Below are 24327 nucleotides of genomic sequence, written 5' to 3'. Positions count from 1 at the left end.
CTGCTCTCTTTCTCTCCCCCCCCCCCCTCCCCCCCTCTCTTTCCTTTCTCTCTCTCTCCCCCCCTTTCTCTCTCTCTCTCTCTCTCTCTCTCTCTCTCCCCTCTCTTCTCTCTTCCCACTCTCTCTCCTTTCTTTCTCTCTCCTCTCTTTCTTCCCCCCCCCCTCTCTCTCCCCCTCTCTCTCTCCTTTCTCTCTCTCTCTCCTCTCTCTCTCTCCGTTCACTCTCTTCTCTCTCTCTTCCCCTGCTCTCTCTCTCTCCCCTCTCCCCCTCTCCCCCTCCCCTCTCTCTCTCTCTCTCTCTCTCTCTCTCTCTCTCTCTCTCTCTCTCTCTCTCTCTCTCTCTCTCTCTCTTCTCTCTTCCCACTCTCTCTCCTTTCTCTCTCCTCTCTCCCCCCCCCCTCTCTCCCCCCTCTCTCTCCTCTCTCTCTGTCAGTCTTGCAATGCCTCATGGGACTTGTGGTTCTGCAACAGCTGGAGGGCCCCGGGTTGAGCGCCCATACTCTATACGAGTTAATGCAGCCTGATTTTGAAACAATATTAACATGTTTAGGATTCTAATGATTGCATTTAAATGGCATCGCTGTATCAATATTGAACAAAACTGGAGTTCTCCTTTAACCCGTGATTGAAAGTAAGGGGGGGGGTCTGATAATGGCGGTGCGGTGCGATGTGTGGAATATTCCATGCGTTCAGACTGAGCGTCTCTGCCAGTTACATTAACGGAAAGGGATTAGTCATCTGTCTTTGTAAAAACAGAACCTTGTAGCTGTTACAATGTATCCCCTCCCCCCCTCACCCACCGCGGGGAGAAGGACGGGAACGTCTGTCACTGATTTCATCGCTACCCTTTAATTTTTAACAAGCGTGTGTGTGTAAGTTTAACAGAACGCTGTCAGTTAGCCGTGTGATCCTGTATATGAGTAACAGAAGATTTATCATACTTTACACCTGAATAAACAATACCTCTCTACTGATGTCTTAAAGGATAACTTCAAGTGAACTATGGGCACAATCCACAATGACGTTTTATGATGCAATCAGTCCGGATCATTAACACAGCAGATTTCCCGAGTCCGCCCTGCAACACAGAACAAAAAATTACAGCACACATGCAAAAATCACATTAAACAAAAAAAGGACTCCTCCTCTAACACAGGTGGACACTAATAAGAGGCAATGATCAGGGGGGGGGGATTGGTCAGAATCCATACAATAGACACACAAAGATTTGGGGGACACACCTGAAAAATGCATTAAAGATGGTGCAGCCATAAGACCATACAGACAGAACAAAAGATTACGGCGCACACATAGTGTTATAAGAGGATTCCTTTCGTTCTCCCATATAGAGGAGTGTATTTCCCCCATGGTTCAGAGTCCTGCCCCATCATTTGGGTCAGTGGTGGGAATTGTGCCATCATTGGTGTCATTGGGCCCCATCATTGTGTCATTGGAAGGAGTTGTGACCCATCATTGTGTGATTAGAAGGAGTTGTGACCCATCATTGTGTCATTGGAAGGAGTTGTGCCCCATCATTATGCCATTAGAAGGAGTTGTGCCCCATCATTATGCATTGGAAGGAGTTGTGCCCTATCGTGTCATTGGTAGGAGTTGTGCCCCATCATTGTGTCATTGGAAGGAGTTGTGACCCATCATTGTGTCATTGGAAGGAGTTGTGACCTATCATTGGAAGGAGTTGTGCCCCATCATTATGCCATTGGAAGAAGTTGTGCCCTATCATTGTGTCATTGGAAGGAGTTGTGCCCCCATCATTGTGTCATTGGAAGGAGTTGTGCCCCATCATTGTGTCATTGGAAGGAGTTGTGCCCCATCATTGTGTCATTGGAAGGAGTTGTGCCCTATCATTGTGTCATTGGTAGGAGTTGTGCCCCATCATTGTGTCATTGGAAGGAGTTGTGTCCCATCATTGTGTCATTGGTAGGAGTTGTGCCCCATTGTTGTGTTATTAAGAGGAGAGGGGTGGTATGGTTGACCCATGGGCTGGGCCTACATCCCAAAAGGACAGTAGAGTGGAAAAGGAACTCCCCCTTACGGGACTTTAATGGCCCAAATAGTAGTACACAAAGAGTATGTAAAAGGAGTATACCAAATGTATTGAAATATAAACAATTCAAATTTGAATCAATAGGTGGCTATAGACATCCGAATTACATAGATATGGCAAAAAAAACATAAGAACAAAACTCCAGAGAGGTCCAGGGACTACCGTGATAGGGTCACCACCACGGCAAGTCGCACGGACCAAACCCGACGCGTTTCAGGAAACCCCTTCTTCAGGGGTGTGCAGAGCAATTTTGTTTCTATATGTTGCCAAGATACATGCAAGTACAGGTCACAGCCATAGAGTGATTTTGTAAAAACCAGACAGCCATGTCCCAACAACGATCCGATTGGCGCATCCAGAGGCCTCCAGATGGAAACAGCAGTGAGCAACCAGGGAGACCAGCATAGAGTGAAGCACAGCCACAAGGGGCACACAGGTACTGGAGAGGGCTTCTTATAACACTCAGGAAATCCTCATGCTCTGATCAAGAAGACCATGAAGCATTGCAAATTAGCCCCCCCAGGAGAGGGAGCACACAGCATAGGTGTAGCCAGGCAAGTGTTTTTGTTGTGTCGTTGGTAGGAATTGTGCCCCATTATTGGTGTCATTGAGCCCCACCATTGTCATTGGAAGGAGTTGTGCCCCATGGTTGTGTCATTGGAAGGAGTTGTGCCCCATCATTGGTGTCATTGGGCCCCATCATTGTGTCATTGGAAGGAGTTGTGCCCCATCATTGTGTCATTGGTAGGAGTTGTGCCCCATCACTGTGTCATTGGTAGGAGTTGTGCCCCATTGTTGTGTCATTGGTAGCAATTGTGTCATTGGTAGGCATTGTGTCCCATTATTGGTGTCATTGGTAGCAATTGTGTCATTGGTAGGAATTGTGCCCCATTATTGGTGTCATTGAGCCCCATCATTGTGTCATTGGTAGAAGTTGTGTCCCATCGTTGGTGTCACTAGGAAGAATTGTGCCCCATCGTTGGTTTCATTGGGAGGAATTGTGCCCCATCGTTGGTGTCATTGGGAGGAATTGTGCCCCATCGTTGATGTCATTGGGGGGAATTGTGCCCCATTGTTTGTGTCATTGGATGGAGTTGTGCCCCATCGTTGGTGTCATTGGATGGAGTTGTGCCCCATCATTGTGTCATTGGATGGAGTTGTGCCCCATCATTGTGTCATTGGATGGAGTTGTGCCCCATCGTTGTGTCATTGGATGGAATTGTGCCCCATCGTTGTGTAATTGGATGGAATTGTGCCCCATCGTTGGTGTCATTGGTAGGAATTGTGCCCCATCGTTGGTGTCATTGGATGGAGTTGTGCCCCATCATTGTGTCATTGGATGGAGTTGTGCCCCATCATTGTGTCATTGGATGGAATTGTGCCCCATCGTTGTGTCATTGGATGGAATTGTGCCCCATCGTTGGTGTCATTGGTAGGAATTGTGCCCCATCGTTGTGTAATTGGATGGAATTGTGCCCCATCGTTGGTGTCATTGGTAGGAATTGTGCCCCATCGTTGGTGTCATTGGATGGAGTTGTGCCCCATCATTGTGTCATTGGATGGAGTTGTGCCCCATCGTTGTGTCATTGGATGGAATTGTGCCCCATCGTTGGTGTCATTGGATGGAATTGTGCCCCAAGTCTGGCCGCAGTTTGGAGGCCACTGGTTTAAACCATTATCTAATTAGGACAAAACTCTGTTGCTGTAATTGGGGGCACCAAGGAAGGCAAAATCTAATCAGATTAAACTTCAGCCATAAACATTTTACTGAACATACTTGGAAAGTCCTCGTGAGCAGATTTTATGGTCATTGCAAAATCATGGCGGAACGAAAGCGCTGCCGGGTCGAAGAAATCACATGGATCTTTTGACGGCGCTACATCAAGGCAGACGTTCTGTTATTAATTCTTCAACAAACCTTCTCCTCCTTCTCTTAAATTGTGTACAGTGGAATCCCTTACTTATTAAAAGACGCATTTGGCTTTGGTAATCAGAAAACAGCTCCAGGAATCAGAGAAAAAAAGATCTACCCTTACAATGGGGCCCTCCTGCACTGCAAGGGTTAAATGCTCATTGTGTCTAGGGGGGGGGGGGTGTAGAGGAACAGGGAGGACCCCCACTCTGGAGCTGCCCTCTCTTCTTCTCGAAGCTCCAGTCTCTGGGCGATCCCATTGGCGTCATTGCGTGCGATGTGGGGCTATTGACCCTGCATTGTACAGTATATGGTCGGGGCAAGTGTGCAACAATGGGCAGTTTAGAGAGAAGGCTGCAGGGAACCAGTCCTACCACTAGAGGGAGCCTGCTGATATGTGGAATAAGGTATGTATGTCTCCTTATTCCAGCACCTCTAGACATAAGAAGCATTTAACCCTTACTTATCCCAAGGGGGCACTGCAGGGGTAGATTTATTTTAATCCAGGAGTTGGGCTTTAAAGCTGAACTCCAAGCAGATTCAAAAAACACATTCTAACACAGTTCTGTATTTTTAATGAATACATAAAAATATCTATATATAGATAGATAGATATATCTATATAGATATCTATAGATAAAGATAGAGATATAGATCTATATCGATATCGATATAGATATATAATTATTTCATCTGAGGATTAAAAAAAAAAAAAGCTGATACCATTACCAAGACAGATTTGGTATTTAACAGGTTGCATTTATTTAAAAAAATAAATAAAAAATTATATATATATAATTTTTTTTTTTAATAAATGCAACCTGTGTAAATACCAAATCTATCTTGGTAATGGTATCAGCTTTTTTTTTTTTTTAAATCCTCAGATTGGAAGAGGGAGGAGCTGGACTGAGCACCAATCAGATGTGCAATATGCTGATAAGAGGAGAGAGCAGAGAGATAACCTCATCAGTCTACTCCTGCGCTTTCATTATCCAATCAACAAACTTGGGGTGCAGATAGGTCACCACTGTATCCCATTACCTGTGACAAAGAAAAAATAAAAAGGCGTCATGTGCCTGTCTGTGCTGTGTGGCAGAGCTGTGTAACTCTCAGGACCGGATAGCCCAAAATACAACCCCTTTGGCTCCCAGAGACGTATTTGATCGGCGTTCTTAGCTGTTCTCTTGGAGTTTCTCTTTTATAGATCGGCTCCTATTGCAGCTCATCGGTTTAAACGCAGGGGGTACGGGAGGTGACGGGTCTGGCGGCTCTGTGTCGGATAACCGTGATTTGCAGAGCGGAATCCTCATTAAGAAGATGAAAGTCAGGCAGCTTCTTCCTCCAGCCTGGCGGAGATTTCATTATCCGGTCAGATTTCCACCCACACAACACCTCCGCCAGGTCGCAGGCAAGAAAATCCCTCATTACTGAGATTGTAGAAGAATTTCTCGCCCGCTGTCACCGGCGGCACATGAGTCCCCCTGGGATTGATCCTTCATCTGGAAGGAAATCTGTTCTGCTGGGAGGACCGGTGTTCATCAGTGCAAGACTGGGGCCCTATCCAGAAAGAGAGGTAGAGGGGGCCCCTAGGCTATAATACTGTATTCCTGATCCCACCCACACATCTCTACAGCCAATGGAGAGTCCAGGGGTCCCCCTGTCATTTTGGATGATCTCACCTGGGACCCCCTTCCATATTTATCACTGGTCCCTTAATACTCCCCCCCGTGGTGCCATCACTTTACCAGGGCAGTGCTTTTGCCCCCCCCCCCCCCCCACTGGACTTCCAGAACTTTCATCCTTTGCATCCTCATCACACTGCCGAGGTCCTCCTTGGACTCTATTCCAGTTATAATCAGCCGGGACAGCTTCCTCTCTAGCTCCCAGTGCCTGAAACATGTTAATCTGGTGCAGAGCAGTAAAGCTTTTTGGCTCACAGTGCAGTGGAATGTGGGTAGCTTTATTTAACCCTTTAATGCCTAAGCCTATTTCTGACATTTGGTGTTTTACAAGTTAAAATCTGTATTGTTTGCTAGAAAATTACTTAGAACCCCCAAACATTATATATATATTTTTTAGCAGAGAATCTAGAGCAGGGATATGCAATTAGCGGACCTCCAGCTGTTGCAAAACTACAAGTCCCATCATGCCTCTGCCTCTGGGTGTCATGCTTGTGGCTGTCAGAGTCTTGCTATGCCTCATGGGACTTGTAGTTCTGCAACAGCTGGAGGTCCGCTAATTGCATATCCCTGATCTAGAGGATATAATGGCGATTGTTGCAATATTTTATGTCACACGGTATTTGTGCAGCGGTGTTTTAAAAGCAACTTTTTGGGAAAAGGGTTACTTTGACAAATTAAAAAAAAAAAAACGAAACAGTAAAGTTAGCCCAATCTTTTTGTATAATGTGAAAGATGATGTTACGCCGAGTAAATAGATACCAAACATATCACGCTTTATAATTGCACGCACTCGTGGAATGGCGACAAACTACAGTACCTAAAAATCTCCATAGGCGGCGCTTTAATTTTTTTTTTTTTACGGTTACCAAGTTAGAGGTACAGAGAAGGTCTAGGGCTAGAATTATTGCTCTCGCTCTGGCGATCGCGGCGATACCTCACATGTGTGATTTGAACACCGTTTACATATGCGGGCGTGACTTCCCTATGCGTTTTCTTTGCGGCGCGAGCTCGCGGGGACGCTTTAAAACTTTTTTTTTTTTTTATTATTATTTATTTTTAATTATTAAATTGTGTTTTAAAAAAATAAATAAATTTGATCACTTTTATTGCTGTCACAAGGAATGTAAACATCCCTTGTGACAGTAATAGGTGGTGACAGGTACTCTTTATGGAGGGATCGGGGGTCTAAAAGACCCCCCGATCCCTCCTTTGCACTTCAAAGTATTCAGATCCCCGAAAACGGCGATTCTGAATACTGTATATTTTTTAAAATCCGGCGCCATTAGCAGCCGAGTAAACGGGAAGTGACGTTGTGACGTTGGTTCTGTGTTTACACTCAGACTGGAACGAAGTTGCTTTTAGCCGTATTGGTTGTTCCAGTCTGTGGCTAGACGCTGGAAGTACCGGATTGCGGATCGGGTCTCCCGGTGGGACGGGCGGCCCGGTCAGAGCGGCGGGAGGAGGGGGGGGGTGTCATCTCCCACTCCTCCGGGATAACAATCAAGCGGCATCGGTTGTTATCCCTGGAAAGCCGATCGCCCGCTGCTGGCATCATCCCGGTATAACCCCCGAAAGCCAAAGCCACATATGTGCGTATGCTCGGCGGGAAGGGGATAAAGATGGACCTACCGCCCTCCAGAACTTTCATCCTTTGCATCCTCATCACACTGCCGAGGTCCTCCTTGGACTCTATTCCAGTTATAATCAGCCTAAACAGCTTCCCCTCTAGCTCCCAGTACCTGAAATATGTGGGCAGCACAGTGGTGTAGTGGGTAGCACTTTCACCTAGCAGCAAAAAGGGTCGCTGGTTCAAATCCCGACCACGACACCATCTGCCTGGAGTTTGCATGTTCTCCCTGTGCCTGTGTGGGTTTCCTCCGGGTACTCCGGTTTCCCCCCACACTCCAAAGACATGCTGGTAGGGTAATTGGATCCTCTCTAAATTGTCCCTAGTATGTATGAATGTGAGTTAGGGACCTTAGATTGTAAGCTCCTCGAGGGTAGGGACTGATGTGAATGTACAATGTTTATGTAAAGCGCTGCATAAATTGACAGCGCTATATAAGTACCTGAAATAATAATATGTTAATCTAGTGCAGAGCAGTAAAGCTTATTGGCTGACAGTGCAGTAACCTGCTGCAGTGGATTGTGGGAAGCTTCTGTCTAGAATATAGATCCCAGTACCTGAAACATGTTAATCTGGTAGGAACTACAAGAAAAACAGAAATGGACAAACACGGGGTACAGATAACGCGTTTCGGGGGGCGCACCCCCTTCCTCAGAGCTCTAAAGGAACTGGGTGCGCCCCCGAAACGCGTTAGCTGTACCCCGTGTTCTGTGCCTGTCCATGCACTGTGTTTATGACCTTTTGTCAGTTGCATTTTGTGAGTGACTTTTATACAAACATTTCTTAATATTAAATGATCTCTGGTAATGCACTAGGTGTGCCCGCCTTCCATTTCTGTTTTTCTTGTAGTTCCTTTTGGATTAGCCCATCTGAGGAAGGCAGCATCCACCTCGTTTTGGATACCATATATACCTTTCACACCACCATTTTATCTCACATCTGTTACTCCACACATTGCTATTAGCGCTGGAAGTGACTGTGTTTTTTGTATCTGTAATGTAAATCTGGTACACAGCAGTAAAGCTTATTCACTTATTCAGTGCAATGAGCTGCTGCAGTGGATTGTGAGAAGCTTCCCTCTAGAACAGGGGGTCTCAAACTGGCGGATCTCCAGCTGTTGCAGAACTACAAGTCCCATGAGGCATTGCAAGGCTGACAGTTACAAGCATGACTCCCACAGGCAGAGGCACGATGGGACTTGTAGTTCCTGCAACAGCTGGAGGGCCGCCAGTTTGAGACCCCTGCTCTAGAATCTACATCCCAGTACCTAAAACATGTTAATCTGGTGCACAACAGTAAAGTATATTGGCTTACAGTGCAGTGACCTCCTGCAGTGGATTATGGGTAGCTTCCTTCTAGCTCCCAGTACCTGAAACATGTTAATCTGGTACACAGCAGTAAAGCATATTGGCTCACAGTGCAATGACCTCCTGCAGTGGATTATGGGTAGCTTCCAGTGGCGGCCCGTGCGCTGTGGGCGCCCGGGGCGCCGCCCCCCATCCATGCGCCCGGCCCCTTTCAGGACTCCGGACGCATGGATTCCTATGGCGGGGGTGGGAGGGGGTGGTGCTTTTTGAAGCACCTGATTAGAGCCAGAGGCTCTAATAGGCTTCAAAATAGGGTGGGCTGCATAGGGTGGGCACAAGTGGCTACATATACTGGGCACAAGTAGCTGCATTTGACGGGCACAAGTGGCTGCATTTGACGGGCACAAGTGGCTGCATTTGATGGGCACAGTGACTGCATTTGACGGGCACAAGTGGCTGCATTTGATGGGCACAGTGGCTGCATATGATGGGCACAGTGGCTGCATATGATGGGCACAAGTGGCTGCGTATGATGGGCACAGTGAGACTACATATGATGGGCACAGTGAGACTGCATTTGATGGGCACAAGTGGCTGCATTTGACGGGCACAAGTGGCTGCATTTGATGGGCACAGTGACTGCATTTGACGGGCACAAGTGGCTGCATTTGATGGGCACAGTGGCTGCATATGATGGGCACAGTGGCTGCATATGATGGGCACAAGTGGCTGCGTATGATGGGCACAGTGAGACTACATATGATGGGCACAAGTGGCTGCGTTTGATGGGCACAGTGAGACTGCATATCAAGTGCTCAAGTGGCTGCGTTTGATGGGCACAAGTAGCCGCATAGATTGGCACAAGTGGCTGCGTATGATGGAAACAGGTGGCTGCATATGATGGGCACAGTAAGGCTGCAATTGATGGGGGGGGGGGGGGTTCAGTATTTTTCAGTTTGTTTGCGCCCCCCCTGAAATTTTGAGCACCAGCCGTCACTGGTAGCTTCCCTCCTAGAATCTAGATCCCAGTACCTGAAACATGTTAATCTGATGCAGAGCACTAAAGCTTATTGGCTCACAGTGCAATGAGCTGCTGCAGCGGAATGTGGGTAGCTTTATATAATTCTTGACCTACCTCCCCTCCCATGTCTACCCTCTTCAAAAATATAATGTGATGAGCATGAAATACTTCTCTGTTAATTGGAACAGACACCTCCTGGTCTCGCTACTTCTGGCTCCAAGCCGTGACCAGCAAAGGCTTCTGTAATAGGAACTGATTGGCTGCGTAGGCACCCCCCCCCCCCCCCCACATCTGTTCAGTGGACCCCTGCTCTTAGTGTGGAAGCAGTGGTCTCTCTGCAGAGGTATAACCTGCCCCCTGCTAAGAGCCAGAGATCTCCAATCAGGAGAGAGCAATGAGGTTTGCTGACCGCAGATCTATTGGTCTGATTTTAGTAAGAGGCGTGTCAGACCTCTGAAGAGAGATAACTGCTTCCACAGAGATAGCAAGGGTGCCACTCTGCAACAGATGGCAGGGGACAGCCTTTGCTGCTTAGGCTGTGGCTAGTTTATAAAGAAAACAGCCTGTAAGACATGATCCTATTCCTCAACCCAGGGCCGTCTTAACGAGGGGGCACACATGGGCACAGCCCAGGGGCCCCAGATGCACATGGGGCCCCGTCAGGGTCGGTCGGATCTAGAGTGAAGCTATTGGCATTGCCTCCGCTCTGCTCGCCGTCACACACAGCCCCGCCTCCTCCTAACCCCGTGCCTGTGATAGACAGAATGCGGGTCCAGTGCTGGGATGTGTTCTGTCTATCACAGGCGCGGGGTCAGGAGGAGGCGGGGCTGTGTGTGACGGTGAGCAGATTGGAGGCAATTTCATGTAAGCTGTAACAGCGTGCTATTCGCGCTCTGTGATCCCCGGCTCTCCTCTTCCTCCAGTCATGATCCGGCCACCCTCTCTCTTCCTCCGCCCTGGTGAGGCTGCAATGTTGGGGACGGTGAGGCTGCAATGTAGGGCACAGTGAGGCTGCAATGTTGGCACAGTGAGGCTGCGATGTAGGGCACAGTGAGGCTGCGATGTAGGGCACAGTGAGGCTGCGATGTAGGGAACTGTGAGGCTGCAATGTTGGGCACGGCGAGGCTGCAATGTTGGGCACAGTGAGGCTGCAATGACAGTGAGGCTGCAATGTTGGGCACAGTGAGGCTCTAATGACAGTGAGGCTGCAATGTTGGCACAGTGAGGCTGCAATGTTGAGCACGGTGAGGCTGCAATATTTGGCATGGTGAGGCTGCAATGTTTGGCACAGTGAGGCTGCAATGTTGGGCACAGTGAGGCTGCAATGTTGGGCACAGTGAGACTGCAATGTTGGGCACGGTGAGGCTGCAATGTTGGGCACGGTGAGGCTGCAATGTTGGGCACGGTGAGGCTGCAATGTTGGGCACGGTGAGGCTGCGATGTTGGGCACGGTGAGGCTGCGATATAGGGCACAGTGAGGCTGCGATGTAGGGCACTGTGAAGCTGCAATGTTGGGCACGGCGAGGCTGCAATGTTGGGCACAGTGAGGCTGCAATGACAGTGAGGCTGCAATGTTGAGCACAGTGAGGCTGCAATGACAGTGAGGCTGCAATATTGGGTACAATGAGGCTGCAATATTGGGCACAATGAGGCTGCAATGTTGGCACAGTGAGGCTGCAATGTAGGGCACAGTGAGGTTGCGATGTCGGGCACTGTGAAGCTGCAATGTTGGGCACGGCGAGGCTGCAATGTTGGGCACAGTGAGGCTGCAATGACAGTGAGGCTGCAATGTTGGCACAGTGAGGCTGCAATGTTGAGCACGGCGAGGCTGCAATCACAGTGAGGCTGCAATATTGGGCACGGTGAGGCTGCAATGTTGGCACAGTGAGGCTGTAATGTTGGGCACGGTGAGGCTGCACTGACAGTTAGGCTGCAATGTTGGGGACGGTGAAGCTGCAATGTTGGGCACAGTGAGGAATTATACTTTAATTCTTGAGAGTAGGTGTGAAAATTGGGACAGGCTTATAGGAGCCCCAGTGCATTACTTAGCCCAGGGGCCCCATGATGCTGTTAAGATGGCCCTGCCTCAACCCCCTCCCACCCTCAGACTTCCCCCCACTTATCTGAATTTTAGGGCGCTTCTCCCTGCAGCATCCTGTATTTTTTGCATGTAGCGCATCCTTTCATGGCTTCTCTCCTATAACATATGATGTGTTGACGTTCCGATTGTTTTTTGTTCCGTGCAGCGATGGCTGTGTGACCACGGGTGGGGCGTGGGCTTGTGTTTTGCCAAAAATGTTGGCATTGAAGCAGATAATTGGGCGGTTCCGTCATGTGGAATGATCTACACTTTACCTGCAGTAACCTCACCGCATACCAATCACTGTGGTTAGTACCATGTAACTGTCAAAGTTACATGGTACTAACAATGGTAATAGCAATACTTCCAAGTAGGAATGACGATTAAATCATGCTGAGTATCTCCAAAGGGGAGGTAACATAGTACAGAAACATATGACAGGAGCCTGCAGTGCTGCCTTAGGAGCATAAAAGCCTGCTGAATCTTGCTGTAGGAGATCATATAGAACTCAGCATAAAGGTTTAGCACAGTGGCATAGTGGTTAGCACTTCTGCTTCGCAGCGCTGGGGTCCTTGGTTTGTATCCCAGCTAGGCTACTATCTGCATGGAGTGTGCATGCTCTCCCTGTTCTTGTGTTGGTTTCCTCCTATACATGCTGGTAAGGTGATTGGCTCCTCTCTAAAAAAAAGCTCCAGTATGTGTATGTATGTTGTATTGTATGTGAGTTAGGGGCCTTAGATTGTAAGCTCCTCGAGGGTGGGGACTGATGTGAATGTAGAGTACAGCACCTTGCCCCTCCCACCAGGTTCTTCCTACTGACTAACAACATACACCTTGCTCCTCCCACCAGGTTCTTCCTACTGACTAACAACATACACCTTGCCCCTCCCACCAGGTTCTTCCTACTGACTAACAACATACACCTTGCTCCTCCCACCAGGTTCTTCCTACTGACTAACAACATACACCTTGCCCCTCCCACCAGGTTCTTCCTACTGACTAACAACATACACCTTGCCCCTCCCACCAGGTTCTTCCTACTGACTAACAACAAAAGTATTGGGACGCCTGCCTTTACACACACGCATGAATTTTAATGGTATCCTAGTCTTAGTCCGTAGGGTTCAATATTGAGTTGGCCCACCCTTTGCAGCTATAACAGCTTCAACTCTTCTGGGTAGACATGTGCAATTTGTTTAGTTCCGAATTTGTTTAACGAATTTTGACAAATTCGTTAATTCCGAAATTTCCGAACTTTTCAATTTCCGGAAATTCGGAATTTCAGAAATTCGAAATTTCGGAAATTGGAAAATTCTGAAATTTTAATTTTTCGGATTTCCGAATTTTCGAATTTTCCAATTTCCGAAAAAAAGCAGAAAAAACGAATGAAACGAAAACGAACACATTTTTTGTCAGTGCACATCTGGGTAGGTTGTCCACAAGGTTTAGGAGGGTGTCTATGGGAATGTTTGACCATTCTTCCAGAAGCGCATTTGTGATGTTGGATGAGAAGGTCTGGTTCTCAGTCTCCGCTCTAATTCATCCCAAAAGTGTTCTATCGGGTTGAGGTCAGGACTCTGTGCAGGCCAGTCAATTTCCTCCACCCCAAACTCGCTCATCCATGTCTTTATGGACCTTACTTTGTGCACTGGTGTGCAGTCATGTTGGAACAGGAAGGGGTCATCCCCAAACTGTTCCCACAAAGTTTTGAGCATGAAATTGTCCAAAATGTCTTGGTATGCTGACGCTTCCCTTCACTGGAACTAAGGGGCCAAGCCCAACCCCTGAAAAACAACCCCACACCATAATCCCCCCCCCCACCACCACCACCAAATGATTTGGATCAGTGCACAAAGCAAGTGTATGTGATTGGGTATTCTTTGCAAAGTGAAGTTTCCCTCATTTACTAAGCTTTGGAGCAACATCACTTTACAAAGTGCACAGTCTATTTGCCTTTAGTAAATCAACCCCCAAAGTCTCATCAAAAGTTGCCCCAAAGTAGTGCAGGAACCTTTTTCAAAGTCGCTGCGATTTTAAGTCGCACTGATTTGAATGAGTGCCATTGAAAAGAATGGGGTACAATGTCATGTGACTTTTGATGTCCAAAGTCACATGACAAATCCCACAAGTGTGATTGGAGCCCGGTGGTTGATAGTGGAGGGACTCAATAATGAACCACCGCGGAGCTCGTTTGTAACGCCCCTGAAATGCTCTTCTTTCTCTCTTTGTCTGCTAGGTTTCCCCAGGACCCGGACGCAGGCAGAGGCGCTGGATAAGATCTATGACTTGGACTTGGTAATAACATTAAACATTCCTTTTGAGACGCTGAAAGATCGCCTGAACACGCGGTGGATCCACCCGCCCAGCGGACGAGTCTACAACATGGAATTCAATCCTCCAAACGTCTCTGTAAGGACCCTCCAATAACACTTCCTGTTCCTGCGTCACGGATAGGATGGTGGGATTGGCTCAGCAGGGTAGAGGGCGGGGAAAGAGCAAAACTAACCTCAGGGAGTCTTATTATACCTAAAGAGTAGTGTGTGCTTGGAGCCGACTTCCAGGAGCCGTAGTGAGCCAGTCACTAGATAGTGGGCTTCAAGTAGTTGTAAACCCTTCCGTGTACCCAGTGAAGTGACTGGCCTCAGATCCTCCTACATAAGTTGTACCTGTTTATCTTCTGCCATTTCTCCTCTACGTTCTTGTAAAACTCAAAAATGATAAGGATTTTTCAGACTCACAAAGCAGGGGGTGGGGAGCTGCTGTTACAAACTCTACAGGAGCTCTGAGAGCTGATTGGAGGGAATGTATCCCCCCCCCTCCCCCTGCCCACACACACACACACACACAAACAGAGCTGAGGTTGTCAATCACAGGCTGTGTGCTGGAGATCCCTCCCCTGTCACCTTTTTTCTCTCGGTGTCAGGAAAACCTGTCAGAAAATATTTATGCTGATAGCAGAGGAACGAGACAACAGAAAGAAATGACACTTAGTGCTTAGAAGAGAGACCCGTACACACTAGAGCAGGGGTCTCCCAACTGTGGCCCTTTGCACCAGTGAAGGGGCACAGTTCCTCCCAATGACACCAATGATGGGCACAGTTCCTCCCGATGACACCAATGATGGGCACAGTTCCTCCCGATGACACCAATGATGGGCACAATTCCTCCCGATGACACCAATGATGGGGCACAGTTCCTCCCAATGACACCAATGATGGGGCACAGTTCCTCCCGATGACACCAATGATGGGCACAGTTCCTCCCGATGACACCAATGATGGGGCACAATTTTTCCCACTGACACCAATAATAGGGCATAGTTTTTTTCCCCACTGCCTTCGGCCCTCTTCAACTCCCAATTACCACAGTCCGGCCCCTCTAAAGTCTAAAGGACAGTAAACTGGCCCTTTGTTTAGAAAGTTTGGGGACCCCTGGTATAGAGGGATATGATTTGTTCAGATTTTATGTCTGAGGTTTACAACCACTTTAACCCCTTTTAATAAGGACTTTACGCCTTTAGGACTGGCCAATGTCACACTTATCACATGATCGGGCACCGCCCCCACCAACTCCTGATCATTACTAGAGGGGCTTGTAGCAGCTACAAAACCTCTTCAATATTACAGAACAAGCTCAGCTGAATGTGACCAACTACTACTACTAGCTGTGGGTGGTGGTTGGGGGTGGGGGAGGGGTTCTGTAGTCCACACAGAGGACTGGGAACACTGCAAACTGATAAAGTCATCAGAGGCGGATGTCGCAGGAAGTCAGGAGCTCGCTGGATTTCTGGCAGGATCAATCAGTATTTTTTTTTTAACAAGCATAAATAAAACACTTAAAAATGGTATAATTAAACAATAACTAGTCTTAAACATGCCCCCCCCCCCCCCCCCGCCTCCTTACCCCTATACTAACCTGTGTTAGAAAGATGTACTTACCTATTTTCAGTCTGCTCCAGCCCGGTCATGTGATCTCTTGTGTCAGCCAGTGGCAGCTGCAGGGGAGAGGAGAGAGCGCCGACAGTGGCTGGGACATGGGAGCCTGTGGGTGACATCACTGCACTCAAAATTACCAGCCACTGTCGAGCGCTTTCTCCTCTCCCCTGCAGCCACCGCACAGGGGATCATGTGACCGGAGCGGACTGAAAATAGGTAAGTACATGCATCTACCTAACAAAGCTTTGTCGGCACAGGTGTATGGAGGGGAAGTAGTTAGGTGGAGGCTGGAATTCTACTTTAACCGCTTCCGGACCGCCCCACGTACATTTACTGCAGAAGGGCGGGCTTCAGCGCGAAAGCGCATACCTATACGTGATTTCTATTCCGGGTCTGGGACAGAGGTGTGTGTATGTGTGTGTATATCTATATCTATATATAGATATATATATATATTATTTTTATTATACAGGATTTATATAGCGCCAACAGTTTACACTTTACAATATAAAAGGGAGACAATACAGTTATAATACAATAAAATACAAGAGGATTAAGAGGGCTCTGCTCAGAAGAGCTTACAATCTAATAGATATATCTATATGTATATATAATATAGAATTTTATTTTTTTTTTATTTTTTTTTTTAGCACTGATCACTGTATTGGTGTCACTGGTCCCCAAAAAAGTGTCACTTAGGGGTTGATTTACTAAGGGCAAATAGACTTTTGTGCACTTTTGAAAGTGCAGTTGCTCCAGAGCTTAGTAAATGAGGTAAAACTTCACTTTACAAAGAACAACCAATCACATACAAGGAAAATAAAAACCAGCTTTTTTTTTTTTTTTTAATTGCACGTCATTGGATGACGGGAGTCAGCAGAGCTTTCGCTCATTTACTAAGCTCTGGAGCAACTGCACTTTCAAAAGTGCACAGTAAATTTTGACTTTAGCAAATCAACCCCCATGGTGTCAGATTTGTCCGCCGCAATGTCGCAGTCCCGCTAAAAATATCGCTGGTTGCCGCAGAGGTGAGCAAATAGCACCAAAGGAAAGCTCTATTTAATAATAAATGTTATTTGGGTACAACGTCGCACGATCGCGCAATTGTCAGTTAAAGTGACGTATCGTAAAAAAAAAAAAAAAGGCCTAGTCAGGAATGGGGGTAAATCTTCCAGAGCTGAAGAGGTTAAAATGGGATCAAACCTAAAAATTGAAAAACAGGGATTTGATGACGCTACTGGTCTTTTCCCCTGCCCGTCTGTGTATGTATACGCCTGGCTGTGTATGTATACGCCTGGCTGTGTATGTATACGCCCGTCTGTGTATGTATACGCCCGTCTGTGTATGTATACGCCCGACTGTGTATGTATACGCCCGACTGTGTATGTATACGCCCGTCTGTGTATGTATACGCCCGTCTGTGTATGTATACGCCTGGCTGTGTATGTATACGCCCGGCTGTGCATGTATACGCCCGTCTGTGTATGTATACGCCCGTCTGTGTATGTATACGCCTGTCTGTGTATGTATACGCCCGTCTGTGTATGTATACGCCTGGCTGTGTATGTATACGCCCGTCTGTGTATGTATACGCCTGTCTGTGTATGTATACGCCCGTCTGTGTATGTATACGCCCGGCTGTGTATGTATACGCCCGTCTGTGTATGTATACGCCTGTCTGTGTATGTATACGCCTGTCTGTGTATGTATACGCCCGTCTGTGTATGTATACGCCTGTCTGTGTATGTATACGCCTGTCTGTGTATGTATACGCCTGTCTGTGTATGTATACGCCCGTCTGTGTATGTATACGCCCGTCTGTGTATGTATACGCCTGGCTGTGTATGTATACGCCCGTCTGTGTATGTATACGCCCGTCTGTGTATGTATACGCCCGTCTGTGTATGTATACGCCCGTCTGTGTATGTATACGCCCGGCTGTGTATGTATACGCCCGTCTGTGTATGTATACGCCCGACTGTGTATGTATACGCCCGACTGTGTATGTATACGCCTGGCTGTGTATGTATACGCCCGTCTGTGTATGTATACGCCCGACTGTGTATGTATACGCCCGACTGTGTATGTATACGCCCGTCTGTGTATGTATACGCCCGTCTGTGTATGTATACGCCCGGCTGTGTATGTATACGCCCGTCTGTGTATGTATACGCCCGTCTGTGTATGTATACGCCCGACTGTGTATGTATACGCCCGTCTGTGTATGTATACGCCCGTCTGTGTATGTATACGCCCGTCTGTGTATGTATACGCCCGTCTGTGTATGTATACGCCCGGCTGTGTATGTATACGCCCGGCTGTGTATGTATACGCCCGGCTGTGTATGTATACGCCTGGCTGTGTATGTATACGCCCGGCTGTGTATGTATACGCCTGGCTGTGTATGTATACGCCCGTCTGTGTATGTATACGCCCGGCTGTGTATGTATACGCCTGTCTGTGTATGTATACGCCTGGCTGTGTATGTGCAGCTCTGCGTATATTTACGGCAAGGCTCTGTGCCAAGATGGCGCATCTTGTGTCCAGCCAATTAACCAGACAAAGTGAAGACTGGCAGAAGATGGAAGAGGCGGCACTGCATGACGCTGGATGGGATGGCTCGAATGGTAAATATTCCATAATGTTCTAGTGTGCTGTGCATACCTCTATTATGGCTAAAATCTCCTGGGGCCCATTTTTTTTTATTTACTGCCATTTAGCGGTTGCTCCAGAGCTTAGTAAAAAAAAAAGCACAAAATGCAACTTTTTTTTTTTTTTGCTTTTTTAGTTCCATCAATAGAGACGCTGTAGAAAAGCATGCAGTGCGTTTTTAGCACTTTTTTTTTTTTTAACGCATTTTGCATTATTTAACCACTTGCCGACCAGCTCACATACATATATACGTCGGCAAAGGGGCTTGTTCCCTCAAATCGCCGTACCCATACGTCGGCTCCTTTAACCTCCCCGGCGGTTTTCCCTGAGTGTGGCTCGGGGTTAAATTTCAGCACCATTAGCGGTAACCCCAAGCCACACTCGGGATTACATCGCAGGATCCTGGTGCGGTGTACTTACCTTGTCCCCAGGATCCTGCGATGTCCTCCCCGCGGTGTCTGCGGGCTCTGTCCTCTGCCCCGATGTCCTGTGTGCCGGGCTTCGTTCCCTGCGAGCGTCGCAACGCGCGGGGGCGGAGCCTGGCAGCAAATTAAAAAATTGAAAATACATAACACATACAGTACACTGTGATCTTACAGATTACATTACTGTATGAAATTATTTCACATCCCTTTTGTCCCCAGTGCTTTGTTCAATGCCCTGCATGCAGTTTTATATGATATACACTGTTCTTTCTGCCTGGAAACTGGAGATTGTCCATAGCAACTAAAAAGTGTCCCTTCATCAAAAGTGGTTTTAGACCAGCTAGAAAACAGCGATAGTAAATTACAACACTTGCAGAATGAAGTGATAGTGAATCGTGGGGAAATTTATTTTATTATTGTTATTTTTTATAACTATTTATAGTTATTTATTATATTATAATTTATGATTTAGTGTTTCAGTCTTCATCATACCCGGGATGTCTACTAGACTCTTGGTGGACAGATTTAAGTGTGTTATTACTAAGAATTACAGGCCTACAATATAAAACGCCAAATTTCTATACAAAATAATTGTACCGCTTTGAGACGCAAAAATCTGACATAATCATACCGCCAGGGAGGCTTAGCAGGCGCACGCGCACCACTGGAGGCACACGCCCGCTGCACAGACTGGGGACCAAATGTGCGTGGCCGGTGGGCGCGATGACCGCCGGCCACCCGCGATCGCGGGCACGAGAGCCAGAACGGGGGGACCTGTGTATGTAACCACACAAATCCCTTTATTCTGACAGGAGAGGAGAGACAGATCTGCTGTTAATACTAGAAAGGAACAGCGATCTCTCTCCTCCTCCAGTGAGTCCCATCCCCCCACAGTTAGAAACACACAGTGAGGTAACACATTTAACCTCTTGATCACCCCCTGGTGTTAACGCCTTCCCTGCCAGTGACATTTACACAGTAATCAGTGCATTTTTATAGCACTGATCGCTGTATAAAATGTCACTGGTCCCAAAAAAGTGACAAAAGTGTCCGATCTGTCCGCCGCAATGTCGCAGTTCCTCTAAAAATTGCAGCTCACCGCCATTACTATTAAAAAGTAAATAAAAATAATAATAAAAATGCCATAAATCTATCTCTTATTTTGTAGGCTGTATTTTGTATAACTTTTGTGCAAACCAATCAATATACGCTTTTTGCGATTTTTTTAATAAGAATACATATTGGCCTAAACTGAGGAACAAATTTGTTTTTAATTTTTTTTTGGGGGGGTGGGGGGTATTTATTATAGCAAAAAGTAAAAAAATATTGTTTTGTTTTTTTTTTCAAAATTGTCACTCTTTTTTTGTTTATAGCGCAAAACATAAAAACCGCAGAGGTGATCAAATACCACCAAAAGAAAGCTCTATTCGTGGGAAAAAAGGACATCAATTTTGTTTGGGTACAACGCCGCATGAAAGCGTAATTGCCAGTTAAAGCGACGCAGTGCCGTATCACAAAAAAATTTATTAAGGGGGGAAATCTTCTGGGGCTGAAGTGGTTAATCTGCCCAACAACAAATTGGCCAAATAAAAAGAAAAAAGCTTTAAAAAAAAAAAAAAAAAAAAAAAAAGGCGTCAAAAACATGGAAAGCAGAGCTTGGTCAAGAAAGGGTTAAAGCCACTGCAAAGCGCTGGCGGTATAGCTATGCTGCCCCATTCATTTCAATGGGCAGGAGCGGTGAAGGAGCGCTATACACACCGCTCCTTCACCGCCCCAAAGATGTTGCTAGCAGGACTTTTTTTTTTAGCGTCCTGCCATCGCACCGCTCCAGTGTGAAAGCCCTCGGGCGGCTCTTTCAGGGCGCTTTGCGGGCGCTATTTTTAGCGCTGTAGCGCCTGCAAAGCGCCCCAGTGCGAAAGGGGTCCAAATCAACCCCTTAATGTTCACTTTCAGGGGCGTAACTAGAAATAGCAGGGCCCCATAGCAAAATGTTGTATGGGGCCCCCCTGCAAACAGCCCCCCCACAGCTGACCTAGTGTCAATGCAGCGTGACCTGTGCCCCATACAGCTTGAACTGTGCCCCATACAGCTTGACCTGTGCCCCATACAGCGTGACCTGTGCCCCATACAGCTTGACCTGTGCCCCATACAGCTTGACCTGTGCCCCATACAGCGTGACCTGTGCCCCATACAGCGTGACCTGTGCCCCATACAGCTTGACCTGTGCCCCATACAGCGTGACCTGTGCCCCATACAGCGTGACCTGTGCCCCATACAGCTTGACCTGTGCCCCATACAGCGTGACCTGTGCCCCATACAGCTTGACCTGTGCCCCATACAGCGTGACCTGTGCCCCATACAGCGTGACCTGTGCCCCATACAGCGTGACCTGTGCCCCATACAGCTTGACCTGTGCCCCATACAGCGTGACCTGTGCCCAATGCAGTGTGACCTGTGCCCATACAGCGTGACCTGTGCCACATATAGCGTGACCTGTGCACAATGCAGCATGACCTGTGCCCCATACAGCGTGACCTGTGCCCAATGCAGCGTGACCTGTGCCCAATGCAGCGTGACCTGTGCACAATACAGCGTGACCTGTGCCCAATACAGCTTGACCTTTGCCCCATACAGCGTGACCTGTGCCCCATGCAGCGTGACCTGTGCCCAATGCAGCGTGACCTGTGCCCCATACAGCCTCACCTGTGCAGAAGAAGAGGCAAGCCACCCGGATCAGCAGAGAGCGGGATTGCCCGATGTAATAGCTTTCATTTGAATTTCCTGTCTTCCCGGGGCTCATCGTCACATAGCCCCACCTCTTGGCCTGACGCCTTTGATGACGTCACACGTCCCGCAATGGATTGGCGTTCTGTCTATCAAAGGCGCCAGGCCAAGAGGTGGGGCTATGTGACATGAGCCCCGGGAACACTGGAAGTTCGAATGAAAGCTCTTACATCGGGCAATGCAGCTCTCTGCTGATCCGGGTGGCTTGCCTCTTCCTCTGCACAGGTGAGGCTGTATGGGGCACAGGCAGACCAGGCTGTATTGGGCACAGGTCACGCTGCACTGGGCACAGGTCACGGCTTGCCTCTTCCTCTCCTCTCTCTTCCCCTGGCTGGGAGACTGTGCCGGCGGTGCTCTCATCCTCACTGGGCCCCACTTGGCTGCGGGCCCCATAGCGCCCGCACGGGTCACTATGGTGGTAGTTATGCCCCTGTTCACTTTACCAGATCAAAAGGGAGCAAATGAGTCCTGGTCCACACCCGTGCGTTCTTTGGGTGCTTTTTTGCAGAAATGCACTACAGTCCATTTAAGTCCTGATTGCCTCCTAAAACTTTTAGCTTTACTTACAGTCCATTTAACATGGTTTCCTATGGGGCACGTTCACATCTATGCATTTTTCAGCTTTTTTTGGAAAGGGTTCAGGGACTTTTTGCAAAACGGTGCTTTTTTGGTTCCATAGACTTCAAAGGAGAAGCTGCAGAAAAGCATGTGGTGTGTGTTTTTTTTTTTGCTGCAGCTTTACTGTGATTTTGCGGCGATTTGCGTTTTTGGAGTTTTTTTAAACAACAAATTGGACAAAAAAAAGCATAAAAAGCGCAAAACGCAAATCGTGGCGAAAACACACTTCTTGCTTTTCTGCGGTTTCTCTATTGAAGTCTATGGAACCAAAAAAGCCAAAAAAAAAGCAGCGTTTTGCGTTTTAAAAAAGGCCATGCCCCTTTCCAAAAACGCAGTGGCTGACAAAAGCATAGATGTGATTGTGTTCCATAGGAAACCCTGTTAAATAGACTGTAGTGCGTTTCTGCAAAAATCACCAAAAAACGCATGGGTGTCAGCCAGGACTTGGAGAAGTCCATGGTCAAGGTTTACATACACTTTAATGATTTCATGTCTGCAGTGCCATCTGCAGACCAGACCTGGTATTGCATTTGACATTCGATTATAAAATGTATCTACATTGGTCAGTTCTGTTTGTCTGTCCTTGTTAACTTGCAATGACCCGAGCGCTCGGAACATAGGGAGGAAACATAGCTGCATTATTTTATCTGGCTCGGGTTCAACATAAATAATTCAAGTTTATGCCATTCGAATTTCAACCGCCAAACCGCCAAATTGGCTGGTTAAGCTGAGGTCGTATTTTAGCCCTACAATGGCTGTATTGTAAAATTTTATAGTCACCAAACTGGTGTGAAAAGTTACAGGCAAACGCTGTTCGTGTTAGTCTCCGTGTACCGTACAGAAGGTGAGATATCGCCCCGCTCATTGATGAATGGCTTCACATACAATACATTAATATGGATGAAGAGCCAGAATCCATTTTTAAGCTTGTCTTGCTGTATGCAGTTTTATGAAAGCATAACTCCGCTAAATGCACAGATAAATACATATGGGCAATGTGGTTTACCTGCCAAAGATCTGTATTTCTGTCCATCCAGTCTTTAAATTTACACAGCTTTGCCTTTGTGCACCGGGGGGGGGGGGGGGGGGGGGTGCTAAAAACTTGGCTCAGCTGCATGGTATGAACCCCGACCGCAGGTCTAAACAAGCCGTTACTGTCAGAATCTCAGGTAAGACACATTGCTACAGATTTTCAATAATAATAAAAAAAAAAGATTTGCAATAGAAAACTGTTTACAGTAAACATATTGAAAGATCATCAGTGCCGCCTCATCAGCGCACATTAGTGAAGAAGAAAAATTACTTATTTACAAAATTTTCTGATAGAAACCAAGAAACTTTTTTTTTTTTTTTTCAAAATGTTTGGTCTTTTTTTCTGTTTTTTTTTTTTTATTCTTATTTTTTAGCAACAAATAACACACCTAGCAGTGATTAAATACCACCAAAAGAAAGCTCTATTTGTGTGAAGAAAATTATAAAAAATAAATTTGGGTACAGCATTGCATGACCGCGTTATTGTCATTCAAAGTGTGAGAGCACTGAAAGCTGGAAAATGGCCTGGGCAGGAAGGGGGTGAAAGTGCCCGGTATTGAAGTGGTTAATATCCAAAGCACCCCCCCCCCCCAATCCATTTGAGTTTCCATGCTTTATTTTGTTGAGAAATCACCTTAAAGCGGAATTCCACCCAAAAATGGAACTTCCGCTTTCAGTGCAGGTGACCCCCTGACATGCCACGGAATGGAAATCCTCTTTTTATAGGGTTCCAGCTCCCACTTCCACCCGGGGCACCGCGACACCTGAAGGAAGCTCACCTCTCCCCCCCCCCCCCCCCCCTCCATCTCGGCAATCATCTGGGACACGTCACAGGTCCCAGATGATTGCCCGGCCAGTCACAGTGCACGGCGCGGCTCGTGCATGCGCAGTGCGTGTCCGGCTGTGAAGCCACAGCCGGGCGCACACAGTGACAATGCCGGCGCTGCAGAGAGAAGGGGGGAGAGGAGCGGGGCTACGTTCCCCCGCATCGTTGGACCCTGGGACAGGTAAGTGTCCGATTATTAAAAGTCAGCAGCTGCACTTTTTGTAGCTGCTGGCTTTTATATGGGTGGAACTCCGCTTTAACCACTTGACTCCCAGAAGGTTTTACCCTCTTCATGACCAAGGCATTTTTTCGCTATTCGGCACTGCGCTTCTTGAACTTGCAATTCCGCAGTCATGCAACA

The 24327-nt window shown here is 47.4% G+C and overlaps 1 protein-coding gene across 1 annotated transcript in view; it reads left to right on the top strand.

The window, feature by feature from the left end:
• The window catches only part of AK4 (adenylate kinase 4), a 95832-nt gene that overhangs the window by 59152 nt on the left and 12353 nt on the right, over window positions 1–24327 (top strand). The window contains exon 4 of the mRNA XM_073593801.1: window positions 13931–14103. Coding sequence (XP_073449902.1) covers window positions 13931–14103 — 173 coding nt within the window. The remainder of the gene's footprint in view (window positions 1–13930; window positions 14104–24327) is intronic.

Source organism: Aquarana catesbeiana, linkage group LG07 (genome assembly GCF_042186555.1).
Source record: "Aquarana catesbeiana isolate 2022-GZ linkage group LG07, ASM4218655v1, whole genome shotgun sequence".
Taxonomy (NCBI): Eukaryota; Metazoa; Chordata; class Amphibia; order Anura; family Ranidae; genus Aquarana; species Aquarana catesbeiana.
Note: the sequence above shows the minus strand (reverse complement) of the source record. Positions and strands in the feature narration are given on the sequence as shown.